At 46.7% G+C, this 17,803-nt stretch overlaps 1 protein-coding gene across 9 annotated transcripts in view; it reads left to right on the plus strand.

Annotated features, from left to right (window-relative positions):
- The window catches only part of TBC1D1 (TBC1 domain family member 1), a 224,923-nt gene extending 208,639 nt beyond the window's left edge, over positions 1-16,284 (plus strand). For 8 of the 9 annotated variants that reach the window (XM_055588252.1, XM_055588253.1, XM_055588254.1 and 5 more), the window contains 3 exons: positions 5,424-5,593; positions 12,270-12,443; positions 15,786-16,284. In XM_055588252.1, the coding sequence (XP_055444227.1) occupies positions 5,424-5,593; positions 12,270-12,443; positions 15,786-15,986 (545 nt within the window). In that variant the 3' untranslated portion in view covers positions 15,987-16,284. Of the gene's footprint in view, positions 1-5,423; positions 5,594-12,269; positions 12,444-15,785 lie in introns of those variants that run through there. The other variant, XM_055588260.1, reaches the window with a different exon arrangement.
- Positions 16,285-17,803: the final 1,519 nt, after the last annotated feature.

Consider the following 17,803-nt stretch of genomic DNA (forward strand, 5'->3'; position numbering starts at 1 on the left):
AGTCTGAAAACTGCCTCCTTGTCAATTATGCTTCAATTTAAAGAAATTAAAACTTAAAAATGTAAAAGTCTGCCTTGACGTGGCAGGGATAGCAGCTGAGTGAGGCGCTGTGAACAGTCAGCTCCAGTACACAGTCTGCTTTCCCTGCTTCAGGATGAAGCGGTGACTCGGACAGTTCTTTTTATCTGTTTATTGTGGAGAAAGCGGTTATTAAAGAATTGATCATCATCACATACCGAGTGGTTTTAAGTACCATTTCTGTTGAGTCACTTGATAACTTTAAAACCTGTGCTTTTTTTTTTTTAACTTTATGTATTTATTGGTTGTGCTGGGTCTTTGTTGCTGTGCAGACTTTTCTCTGGTTGGGGTGAGTAGGAGCTACTCTTAGCTGCGGTACACAGGCTTCTCCTTGTGGTTTCTCTTGTGGAGCACAGGCTCTAAGGTGTGCGGGCTTTAGTAGCTGCAATTCCTGGGCTCTAGAGCACAAAGCTCATCCTAATGACTTCCTAAATAAAGCTAAAGCCACAAAAGCAGGGTCGTCTTCTCCATACTGTGCAGTCAGAGGTGGGTCTCAGAGTTTCTCATACATTATGCATAACAATGCCAGTGTCTGTGATTCCTGGATCCTGCCAACCCCATGTCCTGCTGGCTAAAGGGCTCAGGGCTCCTGAGATTCTAGGCAGGACGTGGGGACTTAGGGCAGCGTTGTCTTGTGATATCACTGTTCCAATACTTAAAAGCAAACCATTTTATTAGTAGGTTTCCTAGAAAAGATAGGTTTTTAAAAAACCGTTTCTGTATTTAGCATGGGTGACTTAGCTCCATGATAGTGGATAGCTTCATTTTAAATCCCAAAGCCTACCATTCACAGTAGGCTTTTTTTGGTCTGAAGCCATTTCATTATAGGCATTTAGGCCTGGATAAACCTGAAAACACATGAACTTTTGTTAACTATTGAGCATTTTATATCAGAGAAGGCAATGGCACCCCACTCCAGTACTCTTGCCTGGAAAATCCCATGAACAGAGGAGCCTGGTGGGCTGCAGTCCATGGGGTCATTATGAGTCGGACACAACTGAGCGACTTCACTTTCACTTTTCATTTTCATGTGTTAGAGAAGGAAATGGCAACCCACTCCAGTGTTCTTGCCTGGAGAATCCCAGGGACGGGGGAGCCTGGTGGGCTGCCGTCTGTGGGGTCGCACAGAGTTGGACACGACTGAAGCGACTTAGCAGCAGCATTTTATATGTAAGTAAAGGAATCTATCTGTTTGCGGTCAACAGAGCCCATATATAGGTTAATAGTTGTGACTCAGGCTGGTAAAGAATCTGCCTGCAATGGGGCAATGGGGGAAACCTGGGTTCAATCCCTGGGTTGGGAAGATCTCCTGGAGAAGGGCATGGCAACCCACTCCAGTATTCTTGCCTGGAGAATCCCATGGACAGAGGAGCCTAGTGGGCTACAGTCCATGGGGTTGCAAAGAGTCGGACACGACTAAGTAGCTAACACTTTGAGTTTACTTTTTACCTCTAAGTATGCACTGCTTGGAGGGACAGCTGCCAGTAATGCCTGTGCTCGACCTTCACGTCGAGCTGTGATGAGCCTGTGCTCATCACACTCTTCTGGTCGTCACATAACGTGGAATCGCCCCCTCCTGTATTTTTCCTCTTGGGTGCAGAGGGGCCCTCCTGGGAGAGATGCTTGTTGTTTTCATCTTCTAACATCTATCTTTGGGGGAAAAGTCTGAAAAATAGGACCATTCTTGCTCCTGCTGGAGGTAGCAGCTGTGCTATTATTAGGCTCCAGATGTTTTCTGTAGGGCATTTTGTCAAGTTAGATGAGAGAGGAGGTGGAATATAAAAACCGAAAGTTTGGCAAAACACAAAAGCCACCTGTGGCTTTTTCCCTAACGTAGGGAAGGATTCTGAGAGGCTTCAGGACTAAAAGAGACTGGAAAACAAGGTTGTTTGGATGGCCTGGAAAAACAGCTCTTCAGGGTAACATGATACCGTGGTGAAGAAGCGAGTCTTCACAGAGTCTGTGCGGTTGTTCTGCGGCAAGGCTGCTGTCCTCATTCATCTCCCTCCTACCCGATCCTGGGAGGGATGTGGGGGGGTCACAGTGGGACGACTGCAGCCTCCCAGAGAAAGTGCAGGAGAGGGATCACCCTAGACAAAGACGACGGTGGCTGCAAAAGAGATGCAGGGTAAGTTCACCTAACTGGCCGTGTGCCTGGAGTTGATCATTTTCCCCCACAGGAAAATTGAACTTCTGTTTCATGGGGAGTTTCAAATAGAGTGCCCATACAGGTTAACATGATAATAGGGCTGCTGAAGTGTCTTCAAGGCAAAGTAGTTACTTGCAGTGTTCTCAGCAAGCAGTTTGCAAAGTGGTGGAGTCAGCTGAATTTTAGGTTCCCTCTTCTGCCAGCTAAACCCCTTTGCCTGTTTTGTTGGTGGCTCAAAAAAGGAGGGTTGGCCATGAGGTCGTGAGTGGGGCTCCTCCCACACTGCTGGAAGCCTTCACAGCTCACTTCCTCGTGCAGGGATGTTCAAATGCAGAAAATCAACTCACTTTTCCAAGGAGATTATTGTGTTTTTAAATTCCAGTCTGTAAGTGTTTAAGAATTGGGAGATGGGCAGAAATGACAATAGCTGAATTGGGGCAGTGGGTTTATAGGTAACATTTTCTGTACTATTAATTAAAAGTTACTTAATTTTTGAACTTTCTGGAGGGAGAATAAGGTATTCGCACCTTACCTGCTCCTCCAGGCTCCTGTGTGCTTTCACCCCCGTCTGCATTTCCACCTGCTTTTCCTTCTGCTCAGAGTATTACTCCCTGATTTCTTATCTGGGGAGTTTCTATGGGTTCTTCAAGGTCAGGCTCTGCAGCCACCTTTGCTTGGGGCATACTCTCTCCCCTGCTTCTGTCCTCCTTCACTTGATGGCATTTATAGCTGCCTTGTCTCTTCCATTCACCTGCAGCTCCCCCCACCCTAAAAAAAAAGAAAAATTTTTTTGCCTCTAACTTATAGATTTATGCCCCTGTCTTTTAAAATTCTATTTCTAAAAAATAAATAAATAAATAAAATAAAATAAAATAAAATAAAATAAAATTCTATTTTTTCTTACATTATTATTCCAGTAGTTAGGTCACTTTCCCAAACTTAGTCACCCAACAGTGAATTACTAGTTCTATACTTGAGCCCCAGGGCATTGGAGTCTCTTTTTTGAATGGCTTCACCTCTGGGGAAGGGAAAGCGAGGGTGGGCTGACTGAGCAGCCTCTTGCCTCCCCTCTGTGCATAGTCCATGTGGGAATCGTTAGCATTTGCCAGCCATTCTAAGGCAAAAAATGGCAAGAACTAGAAAATAACTCTAATAAAGTTGTTTGAATTCTTCAGAGTGAAAAAAAATTTTTTATTTCATTCAGTTCATTTGCTCAGTAGTGTCTGACTCTTTGCAACCCCATGGACTGCAGCACGCCAGGCCTCCCTGTCCATCACCAACTCCCGGAGCTTACCAAGACTCATGTCCATTGCATCAGTGATGCCATCCAACCATCTCATCCTGTGTCGTCCCCTTCTCTTCCCGCCTTCAGTCTTTCCTAGCATCAGGGTCTTTTCCAAGGAGTCAGTTCTTCACATCAGGTGGCCAGAGTATTGGAGCTTCAGCTTCAACATCAGTCCTTCCAATGAATATTCAGGACTGATTTCCTTTAGGATGGACTGGCTGGATCTCCTTGCAGTCCAAGGGACTCTCAAATGTCTTCTCCAACACCACAGTTCAAAAGCATCAATTCTTCAGCGCTCAGCTTTCTTTATAGTCCAGCTCTCACATCCATACATGACTACTGGAAAAACCATAGCTTTGACTAGACGGACCTTTGTTGGCAAAGTAATGTCTTTGCTTTTTAATATGCTGTCTAGGTTGGTCATAACTTTCCTTCTAAGGAGTAAGTGTCTTTTAATTTCATGGCTACAGTCACCATCTGCAGTGATTTTGGAGCCCAGAAAAATAAAGTCAGCCACTGTTTTTCCACTGTTTCCCTATCTATTTGCCATAAAGTGTTGGGACCAGATGCCATGATCTTAGTTTTCTGAATGTTGAGCTTTAAGCCAACTTTTTCACTCTCCTCTTTAATTTTCATCAAGAGGCTCTTTAGTTCTTCTTCACTTTCTGCTATAAGGGTGGTGTCATCTGCATATCTGAGGTTATTGATATTTCTCCCAGCAATCTTGATTCCAGCTTGTGCTTCCTCCAGCCCAGCGTTTCTCATGATGTACTGTGCATATAAGTTAAATAAGCAGGGTGACAATATACAGCCTTGACGTACTCCTTTTCCTATTTGGAACCAGTCTGTTGTTCCATGTCCAGTTCTAATTGTTGCTTCTTGACCTGCATACAGATTTCTCAGGAGGCAGGTCAGGTGGTCTAGTAGTCCCATCTCTTTCAGAATTTTACACAGTTTATTGTGATCCACACAGTCAAAGGCTTTGGCATAGTTAATAAAGCAGAAATAGATGTTTTTCTGGAACTCTCTTGCTTTTTCGATGATCCAGCGGATGTTGGCAATCTGATCTCTGGTTCCTCTGTCTTTCCTAAAACCAGCTTGGAGCCCCCCAAAATAAAAATCTCTCACTGTTTCCATTGTTTCCCCATCTATTTGCCATGAAGTGATGGGACCAGATACCATGATCTTAGTTTTCTGAATGTTGAGTTTTAAGCCAACTTTTTCACTCTCTTCTTTCACTTTCATCAAGAGGCTCTTTAGTTCTTCGCTTTCTGCCATAAGGGTGATGTCATCTGCATATCTGAGGTTATTGGTATTTCTCCCGGCAATCTTGATTCCCGCTTGTGCTTCATCTAGCCCGGCATTTCTCATGATGTACTCTGCATATAAGTTAAACAAGCAGTATACTTGTATTTAATAATGTACTTTTGCAATGGTGTAGGCTTTTTACAGTTTTTAGAGATCTTTACGTCTCTAAACTCCTTATTTCAAAGCAGAGGAAAATGGGCATTTTTTTCACTTGCAGCATCAGAAATTAGGGTAGAGTATACAAATCTTTGTTTTACCTATGAAAACATGTGTTTTAGTAATAACTCCTTTGAAATCCAGAGAATTTCTGGAAAAACAGACTAAAAGGTTTTTTTTCACAGTTCAACTTTTGAAGTGTGTTTGAATTTAGTATATTTTTGGAGTGAAAAAAAGATCTGAACCTGTGACAAAATTTTAGCAGTATGTTTGCATACATTGTTTTCTTAGTATTATCTTGATAACCCTGTCTGAAATGTCAGGATCTTATAATTTAGGGTTGTGTTTCCCACTGTCCCGCTTTTCAGTGTGTGTGAAAGGGGACAGTGTATCATTTTATCAGCAACTGGGTCCGTATTAACTTCTGGCTTTTCTGTGTTTTCCCAGATATGATCTTTCTTCAGGGATCAGAGGTCATATTTAAAGTGGCTTTAAGTCTGCTGGGAAGCCATAAGCCCTTGATTCTGCAGCATGAAAACCTAGAAACCATAGTTGACTTTATAAAAAGCACACTACCCAACCTGGGCTTGGTGCAGATGGAGAAGACTATCAGTCAGGTATGGTTCAGTCTGGACCTTCCAGAAGCTCTGTAATCCTGGATGTGCAGAAACTGAATTTCTTCCTTCCTTCCTTTTCTTTCTCTTTCTCTCCCTCCCCCTCTCCGTCCATTTCCCACCACTCAGGACCTACCAAGTCCTGAGTAGCTTGAAGGAGGCACAGCTCAAGGCCTTGTTCCATGACTAAGTGTGTGTCTGAGTGTACATGTGCTGTGAGTGTGACACCCAGCACAGTTTCTTACAGTTTGTAAGAATTGTAACTGTAATTTCTTACAGTTAAGAGGCTTCACCCCTCATCGTTTGTTCTTCCAAAATTCATAGCTTTTTATTCCTTGTAGGCTTTTGTAAAATGAGTGCTTTGATTTTTGTGCTGAATGGCATTAATTGGAATCTTCTAAAATATCTTGCTATGAAGTTGTGATAAAGAGTGTATATTCTATAAGTTTGTTTCATGGTGTGTGTGTTTGTGAATAGTATTCAGTTCCACATCTGTGGTCCCATACCTCTGGTTTCTGTGTGCAGTAGAATTGCATGTATGCATGTATCACTCTCTGAAATGTTAAGAGGTTGAGAGTGAGGTGACTTGGGAACTGCAGCTTGACCAGTTGTTAAATGGTCTGGGGTAGGAGTGGGAGCAGATTGTGACTCTGTGTCAGGAAGACTCTTCCAGTAATGATTGCTGACCATGCAGGGCTGAGCTGCCTTGCAGAAGGTGAGGTCACCCTTGAAAGTGTCCCGAGGCCAGATGGCTGAGTGCTGCGGAAGGGATCTCAGCAGTGGGCCACCACAGACTCAGTGGCCGGGCCTCTCATAAGCCCAACACTTACAGCAATTATGTTAAAACAAATAGTGAAATAAAGATATGTTTTTAAAAAATCTGAGAATTCCTGCTTACCTGAGAGTGGTGGGCTGCATGCACACATGCAGCAGTCTGTGGTTCCATTTGCTGATCCTCCTCCGGTGCTGAGCCCAGAGGAGGAGGCATGTCTGGCCTGAGAGAGAGAGAGGGTTTTGCCCCGGTGCCGCTTTGGGTCTCTGCACATTTCATTTACTTGTGAAGGAGCAGTGCTTTTCAACTCTGCACTTTCTTCTCAAGAGAGGCTTTTACTTCCCTGGCGCCTTCCTCTCAGTGTGAATCGCTCTGACTTATCGACGCCCTACTTTTTGCCAGGTTCTGAGCAACTCTGCATATACACACCTGATCTTATTCAGTCATGACCTCCTGAGAAGACATCTGATTTTAACTCATGAGAAACCTAGGGTTCAGAGTGGTTAATTAGCTGGCCCACAGTCACACGGCCAAGAAGTGGAAAGGTGTTGTTTCAGACTGAGGCTCTCTCTTGGCAAATGCTTTAGCAACTACTCAGCTCCACCAAGTGCCTCCAGGTATCATTTAATGAGTTTTCCTGTATTGTCCATTAAGACAGAATCCTCCACCCTGTGATGCTTTCCTTTCTGACCTTGCCGAGCATTTACTCTCTTTCAGAGCATTCATTGCACATCCTTCTGTGTTTTGGCTGCTGGGGCGAACGTGAGAGCCTTGGTTTCCTAGACCCAAGTCTGTGCCAGTGACCGCCTTGACCTGCTGCCTGGGCTCAAAGGCGGGCAGCTTCGCTGATGTTATTACCTTCTGGATATTGAGCCCCAGGGGAAAAAAAAATCCCGTTTTCCTCCCCTCTTCTCTAAAGGAAACTCACTAGGATATGAGGATGTTCTTTAAATGTTGGAAGAATAGAAATGGTCACAGCGTGGAGAGAGGACAATTGTGTGTGTGTGTGTGTGTGTGTGTGTGTGTGTACCTGAGTTGTTTTAGGTACATGTTTTGAATGTGGTAATCTTTTATTCCATCGGCTCCCTAACAACTCTGGGACATGGTGTATAGCTTCATAATTTTCATTTTTATTGCCGGGACACTGGGCACAGAGGGAGTAAATGCCCAGCACCCTGTATAGGGTGGCAGAGCCGAGAGTATAATAGACTCTGGGACACCAGGGCCCAGCCTATGCAGAAAAGGAGTGTGTAACACAGTGATTGCAAGTGTGGTGGGAGCTCCAGGAGTGCATGTGCAGGGCTGCAGGAGCAGGCTGTGCAGGGAGTGAGCAGTGAGCGGGGCTGGCAGGGAGCTGAGGGAATTGGGTTCAGCCAGGCCTTTTCTAGGAGAAGGCAATGGCACTCCACTCTAGTACTGTTGCCTGGAAAATCCCATGGACAGAGGAGCCTGGTGGGCTGCCGTCTGTGGGGTCGCACAGAGTCAGACACGACTGAAGCGACTTAGTAGCAGCAGCAGCAGCAGCAGGCCTTTTCTGCACAGGGCCAGGGCGAAAGTGTTTCAGGCTTTGTGGGCCATAAGGTCACATGAGGTCAGCCTCTGGAGCCTGAACGTGGCCAGAGCCAGTGTGTGTGTGGAGTGAAATGACTGTGCTGCAATAAAGCTTTGTTTGCAAAGCATGCAGTGGGACAGCCCTGGTGCACGAGCTGCAGTCAACTGTCCCGCAGTTACAGCACGTGCAAAGGCACAGGGTGAGAGACGTTCTAGGCACGGCTTCAGCTTTCTTGGGGGGAGGTGGGGGATTGGATGTGGCATGTAGGGACACAGCATCTGCTGCTGAGGTCCAGGTTTTCAGCCTGTCACAGGTCTCGCTGGGAAACCAGATTCACGGTGCCAGGCCTCTCTGGCCCTTCTCCCCTCCCACATGGTCCATCTGGAGCTTGACCTCTGTGGGCTGTCAAGCTTTCTGTTTTCTCGCTGCCCCTCCCCTTCCTGCAGAGGGTGCTCTAGTCTCAATTTCAGCTTAGAGGTACACCTTTGGAGAGCCTGCAGGGTGGAAATGATACTGTGTTCCTTGCACGTGGCTGAGTTAATTGTCCTGTGTGTGAAGGGATGGAACCGGGTGCACCCCTGTGATAGACAAGCTGCGTTTCACTAAATGCCTTCTCTGTGGAAACCTCAACTTGAGCCTCTAGGACACAGTCTGCATCCAGGGTGGGCAGAGTCACCAAGGACGGGGCCCTGCAGCTCCCGCTGAACACAGACGGGCTCAGAGCCGCCGCCAAGAGGCCGGCCCAGAGCTGACAGGGTCCAGGGCACGGCGGCAAGGGGCTCTGGGGCAGCTGCTCAGCGTGACTTAGTTGTCAGTTGAATGTAAGCCTTAACAACCCTCTCTCAGGAAGGGGGAAGCCCTGGGAATAAACAGAAAGGAAGGGAAGGGAGGTCAGGGCTGTCTCATCACAGCACGTGCCCTGCAGCCTCAGGTCAGTGCAAGGAAGATTGCAGGGGTGGGGGTTGGGAGGATGGAGCCCATAGCCCACATTCAGCATCCTGCAGGCCCTGCCTCAAGGGGGCTTCTGACCAGTACCATTGTCCTACCACATAGAACTTACGCAGAATCCAGGCCCGCCCCCCAGACCTGCTGAGTCAGAATCTGCCTTTCAGCAAGTTCCCCGGGGGAGCCACACACACCTTGGAAAGGCTGCAGTGGGTGACTCCATCGTAAACACGCCAGACAGGTCTCGGTTCTGCATGAGCTGGTAGGAGAGAAATCGGCATCTCGCCAAAGCTCCCTTGTTCAGAAGATGCTCTTCAGAATCACAGTGGTGAGGCTGCCCCTTCTGCCTTGGGAGGAGTCCTCGCGGCTCGGGCAGGTTGTGCTGTTGCGAGTTTGTTAAAAGGCCAATCGCTGCCATACCAAGAGGGTAGGGATATGGTGGGGAGGCGTCCTTTACCTCTGGCATTGTTGAGAATTGCTTGCATTGTGGTGATAATAAAAAGCAGACCAACTTTCAGTTGGGTTTATTACTATTTTTAAATTCCCCGCAGACATTGAACCCCTTTATTTTGATACCTGGGCAGATGCTCCACCATTGAGACTGCCCCCCACCACCCTGGCTGGGGGGAAGGGTGTGGGGGTGGGGAGGGTGCAAAGTATGTGACTAGTTCTGTTGCCATCAAGGTTGATGGCTTCATTGTAGTGTCCACAGACAGCAGAGAGAAAAAGACACTGAGTCTCCAATAGCAGATGAGCCAAGAATGCAAAGGAATTCACTAAAGGAGACTCATAGAGCAGACTAATAATAGCTGGGGAAGTATGTAGCTTTGTGCATAATTTAAATGTAAATAATGTATAATTCTTTACCTTCCTAGATTAACAGAATGAAACATTTTAAGGCCAGTACCCAATGCCAAGGGTGTACTGTGTCTGGCACATTCTTAATGTTGCTAGTGGCATTGTGTGTTGATTATTCCTATTCGGGAAGCAATTTGGCAGTGTGTATCATGAGCCAGTAAAATATTCGTATCCTTTGATTCAGTAATCCCATTTCTTGGAATGCATGCTTAGGAAATAAGCCAAAATATGGGAAAAGCAGTACATACGAAGATGTTTAGAGTTGTCGTTTATAACAGAAACTTGCAAGTAACTAGATAGCCAACATTCGATGACTGGATTAACATGATTATTGATGCATCAACTTGATAGAATACCACGAAGCCATTTATAATTGCGGTTTTGAAGAATACAGCAATGTGAAAAAACATCCTTGGAGGACCAGGGCGCTGTCACTGCCAGCTGCGTGCTGCCGCAGTCGGGGATAGATTTCTGGGCATGACTGCAAGGCTGTGTGTGTTTTGGCACCAGGAGGTGGTGATGCAATTAAGCAGAGATGCCTGTGACCAGGGATGGTTCCTCGGGATTAATGGGGGCCTGCGAGAGCACCCCGCCCTGTGCACAGCCGAGAGCCCCTGACCTCAGCCCCTCTGCATCAAAGGCCCAAGGTTTCATCCCCGGGTGTTCCAGGTTAGGACCTCACTCAGAAACCTGGGTGAAAAAAGAGACATATGTGTGCGCGTGGCATTTATCCCGGACTGTATTTGTGATTACACACGAATGTCTTGGTTTGTGTGTGTGTGGCCTTTGTGCTGAGCTAGTCAGAGGCTCCATGGTGTGGCAGCCTCTGCCATTCGTTGCAGCACAAGCATGGATGTGAGGGGTTTCATTGCAAGTGTGGGAAGCAGATCCCTTAGCTCAGCTTGCCAGGTGTGTGTCTCACGATTCCCACAGATGCTGGGAGGTAGGGGTTATCAGCCCATGGGGGAGGCCAGGAACTGAGGCCGGGAAAGGTCAGGTAACTTGTTCATGGTCATTCAGGGAGTTGCCAGCCAAGCTCCCATTAGAGGGCTGTCTGAAAGCTCCTGGGTCAGTTTTCTTGACTGTGGAACAGAGATGATAATCCCTGCTGAGCTCAGGGTCACTCTGATGGACAGGAGAGAATCAGGTCAATCCAGTCAGCTACACGCATGCACACACACATCACAAATGGAATGTGTTCTGGTTTTTTTGTCCTGGAGTGACTTTTGTGCCTGATTAGTATTAGCCACTGAATTAAATTGAAAGCCAGGAAGCGGAAAAGTTTATCTCAAGGAAGAGAAAATTTCTGGGAATGGTGAAAAAGTAAACATGGATTTTTAAAACTGATTTCAGGAAAGATAGGGCTTATTCATGTTTAAATGCTAAGAGGATGCCATCCAGAGAAATGAGTTTTTCATTGATTTTAACTGTGTTGGAGTTTCTTTCTTAAGGAAATGCTGTGAAGAGGCAGTTTCTGCTCTTGAAAATACTAATTTTATTCTCTAAACGTGTGTTCTGATCGTGCTGGCTTTTCTTACGTGGTGACTGGATTCTCAGATGTATGCTGGGGTTTCACGCCTGGGGCAGCAGCAGCCTCTGCCTTCGGACCCCTTCCCTCTTCGGCCCTGCCTCGGTCCAGCTCACTCACCAAGAGAAAGTACAAACATGAACAGCTCACTCACTTGTGCACTTTGGGGTTGTTTTTCACACGAGTGGTTTTTTTCATGACTGTTACTATTATGAGAAGAAAGGCAAGTCAGGCATTGTTTCATATTCACTCATCTATGTGGGTGACATTTGGGTTTTGGCTCATTTCTTCATCTCTTATGTGCAGAAAAGGCTTTTTCAGTAAACAGTTCCATTACTTAGCTGTTCTTGTAACTCTGAAAACCCAGCTGAACTATAATTAATCTTTGACCTGGTGACTGGGCAAGTAGGGCTGTGATTCTTTTGTTTTATTCTGTCGTTGACCCATAGTTGATGTATCTAATAGAATTTTCAGAGAAAAAAGATCTGAGTACTGAGATAAGAATTAAAAAGAAACTCTTTTAAGCTTTTAAAAAAATAAGGTTTTGCCTTTGAAAAATGGCATCAGAGACCTACACTGACAATTGTTGTTGAGTCACTAAGTCTTCCTCTTCGTGGCCCCGTGGACTGTAGCCTACCAGGCTCCTCTGTCCATGGAATTTTTCAGGCAAGAATATTGAACTGGGTTGCCATTTCCTTCTCCAGGGGATCTTTCTGACTGACAGATCAAACCCAAGTCTCCTGCACTGGCAGATGGATTGTTTTACCACTGAGCCACCACGGAAGCCCTATACTTATTGTTTCTCTCAGTTTATTTCCAAATGCTCCTTAAATTCTCTCTTCCCAAGTAAAATTATTCTCTTCTCCATTCAGAGAGTTTTCTGTGTTTATCACTAAATAGCATTAGGTGCAGAGTAGGTGCTCAGTGGATACCCACTGACATGGTCACATGTGTGTGAGAGAGTGTGAGTGTGTGTGTGTGATTTTTCTCATTTCCAATGCCTGATAACTTTTCTGTGAAACAGGTGTTTGAGACGGACATCTCGAAACAGTTACAAGCTTATGAAGTTGAGTACCACGTGCTTCAGGAAGAGCTTATCGATTCTTCTCCTCTCAGTGACAACCAAAGAATGGACAAACTAGAGAAGACCAACAGCAGCTTACGCAAACAGAACCTTGACCTCCTTGAACAGCTGCAGGTAGGGCATGTTTACAAGGCCGCCACCTGAGCCTCGAGCATGTGGTGGTTCATTAACTCACCAGACGCCCGCAGGCTGAGCTTCCCGCCGCTGGAGGCCCTTTCTGCTCTGTTTGTAGTTGGGATCAAAGGTGGCCCAGGAGAGCTGTTCCTGTTTGTCAGGGAGCAGACAGGTTATCCTTTGCTAAGGTCGGACTGTCCTGAAACTTTCTGAGAGACTGTTTCTACACTTACCCTTTCAGGAGGTGTGCCAAGAACTGAGCTTGGGTCCACGGCGCTCTGGTGCTATTAACCAAACGCCAGCCATTGTGCTTTGAATAATGATGGGAGAATCAAAGGCAGGAGCTTTCAGGAGCAAAACCAGCTAGGTCCTCAAAGTGACATCAAGTGAGGAATAACAGAATAAACCAGAGCTGTGATCATAACTGTGAGTCCTTGGTGCAAATACAAAAGTTAGGTTCACGAAGGGCACAATTCTCCCCTCTGGAAGTTTCCATCTTGGCCTGCATAAATGTGGGTGGGGACATACCCAGGTCACGTGTGCTGGAGGGCAAGAGGGAGTGAGCGTGGAGGTGCAGACCAGAGACCCAGATCTTGCCAGATCCAGTGTCACCCACTGTCACCCATCTGCTCTGATTTCCTCATTTATGTGACAAGGACAGAAAATTACCTTACTGCTCCGCACGACTCCTCCACTGATCAGATGGAGTAAAGTAACCGTACCATCTGCTTTTTAAGTGTCATGATCTGATCGGTGGTACAGCTATCATTGTTATGGAAATGTGTCTGTTGGTGGAGGTGGGATTTAAAAATTACTTTTGAGCTACTGTGGAGAAAAATTTATATTATTTTCAAAATATATATTCTGTGGTGTTCTAGGCTGTCCTTAGAATAAGCTTTCCGTCCTGATCTAAGCCTCTTATTTTTCTGCCTAAAAAGCTGCTGCTTTGCAGATGCAAACTTGGCAGTGATGGGAGAAAGGCCAGCATTTGGGAGCTTAATCAATCAACCCTTGTATAAAATGTACTCTTCCCAGCAGGGATTTTATGCCAGTATAACCTAGTAGATAGTTACTGTAGAGGAACAAAGAAAAGGCTTAGCCTACCCAGTCCTGACTCCCAGTCACATTCTCAAAGTCGGCTTTGTGTTCCCCTAAGATAGAGATATCCTAACTGTGAAAATGACCAAGTCTGGGTGTGATTTCTCCAGGGGGATCTCAGCTGTAACCTGAAGGGGAGGCGCCAGGGGACAAAGAACCTTGTCTTGCACGTAAGGACCTGCAGTGTAGGTGGGAATTTTAAATCCCTCCAGACAAACAGCCGATCCCTGAAATACAGCAGGATGGAAAGCTCAGATCTCCGTTAGAAACATTTGTCTTGTTAAAATAGCACTCCAAGAGAAGGTTGATTTTACTAGGCTGATACCCACGTGGGATTGTAGTGAAAAGGGGAGGTAATTTGGTGCTGCTTCTGTGATACTGTGAACTTCACTCCTTGTGAGGAGAGGAGTTGTGAAAAGCTGCTCCAACTTGTACAGCCCTCCAGAAAGGCATCAGGTGGTAATTGGTAACAACAGATGTTCAAAGAGTTGCGCTGGGGATTATGGCAAGTCAGTTTGTGGGGGCCTGAGTGTGGTCTTCCCTTTACCCTCTGAGTCACATGGAATTACAGTCTTTCAGCCAGACCACAGAAGTTCTATGAGACTCTCTTCCTTTTTTTCTTTTTAATTTTTAAAACAGTTTTCGGAGCCCAGGGATAGGTGTTCAGTGCATTACTTAATTTTCCAACATAAATCTGTGGTTTTTTTCCCAAACTATCAAAATTGACCTGTGTTTTGACTCCGTTCCATTCATATAGTTGGACATACCAAAACCCCATTTATTTTCTTGTTGAACACTGAAGATTGTCCTCTGGCAGCTGGAGACTAAACTGTCTAACCTCTTTTGTCCAGCAGCACGCATGAGACAATTGCATAGACCCGCCTGATACTGCCATATGATAAGGGGTGTGCGTTTTTCATAATAATCATTGAGTCACTGAGTGTCGGTGAGCTGGGTGCCTGTGGGAGGTCAGACCCACATGCAGGGTGAGAGAGAGGAGGAGACCTGACGTTCATGCCAAACAGTAAACGACCATGCATACCAGCTCACTGCTAAGCTGGCAGGTACCCCTGGGAATGCCATGGCCTCTGCAGGAGTGGTCCCTGGAAGAGATAAGGTGGGACCGGCTGTAGGCCTTGACCGTGGGCAGGAGTATGAGGGTCTGAGAGGGCTGCTCGGACTTAGCCCCTGAGTGTGACTACCCGCTGCCTGGTAACCGGCAGACTTAGGGTCTCAGGCCTTTTTTCTTTCTGTTTTGAGTGTTCCAGTGTCACAGCTGGAGCTCAGCTTTGAGTCATAAATTGTCTGTCTGGCACAGGTGTTACCTTGCTCAAAAAACTTTCCCTTGTTTTGAAAATGAGGGAAAAAAAAAAAACACCATTTAGTCCATGGGGACACGAAGAGGGCTGGGCGGATGAGTGAGCCAGAGCAGTGCCTTGCAGACTCTGGGCCTGAATATGGGGGGATGCAGCGGACAGCTGGAGCCAATTCTGTGGTTGCCTGGGAAGCCTGTCCGAGAGGACTCAAAAGAGGAGGAGAGTCCGTTGCTAGAGAGAAGCGCCTGGAAGGGCTGCCAGACACTGACTGAGTGTTGAGGATACAGACTGGGGGGAGTGGGGACGCTACTGGTGTCTGGTCAGTGAGGCCACACATGTGACCCTCTTAGCAGAGCTCGGTCCCCTGGGCGCTCCACACGTTCTGGGGGAAATGCCGGTTCTTGGTCCTGGAGGGAAAACGAAAGGTTCAGGTTAGAGAGCTGTTCTTGTGTGGGCATAGAAACCACTTGGATGGTCTGTCTAAAACCAGTGTGCACCTGTAGCTGCATGTGTTTGTCAGAGCAGGCAGACTGCGCTGCAGTAACAGCGCTCTGGATCCCAGGGCTCAGCACTGTACTCGCCACCTCATCTCCACGAAGCGGTCTTGGACCATTTCCCAGCCGCCTCCAGTAGGCAACTCGGAGACCAGGCTTCCTCCGCACGGGGAAGCCACTGTCTCCACGTGTGGCTTCCAGAGTAGCCACACAGAGGAAAAAGACGTTGGAGGGTCTCCGGATGGCCCAGCCCACCCTTGAGGGAGCCTGGGAAATAGAGTCTTTTGTGGCCAGAAGTGATAATAAGTGCGGAAAGGTGTGTCTCTGCCAGAATTAGGCTCCAAAGTTCCCCCAAGGCTGGACAGCGGAGCACACAATGGATCTCCCACTGTCTCCCAGGCAATTACATTCACATGTCTTCTTTTATTCTCCAGGTCGCCAATGGGAGGATCCAGAGCCTGGAAGCCACTGTTGAGAAGCTCCTGTCTAGTGAGAGCAAGCTGAAGCAGGCGACCCTGGCCTTGGAGCTGGAGAGATCAGCCCTGCTGCAGACGGTGGAGCAGCTCCGGAGGCAGACGGCAGAGCTGGGCAGCCAGGAGTCTGACCCCACACTGCCCAAGCCCTCGGGTGACTGATGGCCTGGGGCCCAGCTCCTGCCAGCCCACAGCTCCAGAACAGGTGTGGCCACCACCCTGACACTGTCCAGGCCTTAACTGAGAGAGATGAAAATGCTGGAGGAGAACGAAGCGTGCTTCTCAGGGAGGAGACTGGCTTGCCAGCACACACATTCTTCTGAACTGACTCACAATGCAGGGGACGAACGTCCCAGTGTTTTTGTTGTTGTTTAAATTTAATTCTTCCCTTTTCCAGTCTTGATTACTGTACTCAGTAGATTAGATGGCATGGACTCGAATAAATGCACCTTTATGTTTCTTTGTTGCTTTCTTTTTCAGCATCACTATGTCTGTAAAGGGCATTTGTTCTCTGGTATTTCAGAGAATGAAGAGGCTGGAGGTATGCTTCCTCTGGCAAAGATGTGTCCATTGTTCTTCCAAGAGGGTCTGCATGACTTACACCCTCAGCATCACCGGCGGGGTGCAGTTGGCCCTTGACCATTCTTGTTGCGGAAACCCCAAATTACCCCTGGGAAAAATCAAGTGATTTATTTAAATTTGACATCTTAAATTTGGTCACTATGCTTAATATTTAATGAAGTTTGTCTTTGAAGAATAGTTTTCATATGTTTTTGCTTAGCCCTTAAGTATTGGTCACATTCACTGTAGATACATGTTTTTATGGGAAAATCACCAGCTTTTAGACTGTACCCGGGTATGGCCAGCGTGTGACTGACAGCTGTAGATGTTGAAGTATTTATTATTTCACTGTGGTGTCTCGTAGCCACACTGTAGAGTCACGTATTTATGTTGTGCTGCCATGTGATGTGAGCAGCCTGTGTCCCTTCGAGCCTCCACCCCTTGGGAATCAGATTCCTTGCTGAAGTTGCCCAGCACGTCAGGACTTTCAGGGGCCCCAGACATTCTGGGGTTTTAAATTCTTCAGACTTTCAGCCTGGAATTCCATCAAATGTACGGCAGCTGAGAGCAGTTTTTCGTGGTAGGATGCGTGTGTTGAATGTAACTCACAACCCAGTGTCCCACTCCCTCAGGACGAGGAGAACCCGTGCCTTCAGCCGTCCAAAGGCCGCTGCCTGGTGTCATCTGGTCGCCACCTGAGGCCCTTGCTCATGACAAGCTAGAGCGGGCGGTAGATTAGAGAGGGGACGTGTAGGCAAGTTCACTTCTCGACAGCAGAACCATTTCTGGTCTTTATCATCATAACCACTTCTATTCCACAGGAGTTCTTTGACACCCTCTGTGGTGGGTGTGTCTTTCAAGCCTGAGGTGAAAGGAAGGGTTTTTATACCTGGAGTCTTTCTAGATCTTTCCAGATGTTTCCAAGGGAGGCACACGTGCCACCCCTGGTGCCTACACAGTTGGTTGACACCGGGACTCTCTACCGTTGCCCGTGTCATAAACCATGATGACAAGCCTATAGCCTTTATTATGAATTGTTCTACCAGCTATAATTTAGCAGAGTTAACATGTGAGATCTTTTTCCCACATTCTTTACTGTTTGAATGTTTAATAATGTTGAATTTTGGACATCTTATTACCATTACTCAAAAACATCAACTCTGCATTAAATAAGATACAAAGCAATAAAACAAATAATTCATACCCATACTTTTATGCGTTTTTGTTTTTTTTTTTAATGTAGGGGTTTTGCTTTTCAGCAAAAAGCTGAAGGAAAACCCCAGGTGGCACTAGTGGTAAAGAAGCCAGCCTCGGTAATTGCCTGCCAGTGCAGGAGACATAAGAGATGCGGGTTCAATCCCTGGGTCAGGAAGATCCCCTGGAGGAGGGCATGGCAACCCACTCCAGTATTCTTGCTT

Source organism: Bubalus kerabau, chromosome 7, assembly GCF_029407905.1.
Source record: "Bubalus kerabau isolate K-KA32 ecotype Philippines breed swamp buffalo chromosome 7, PCC_UOA_SB_1v2, whole genome shotgun sequence".
Taxonomy (NCBI): Eukaryota; Metazoa; Chordata; class Mammalia; order Artiodactyla; family Bovidae; genus Bubalus; species Bubalus kerabau.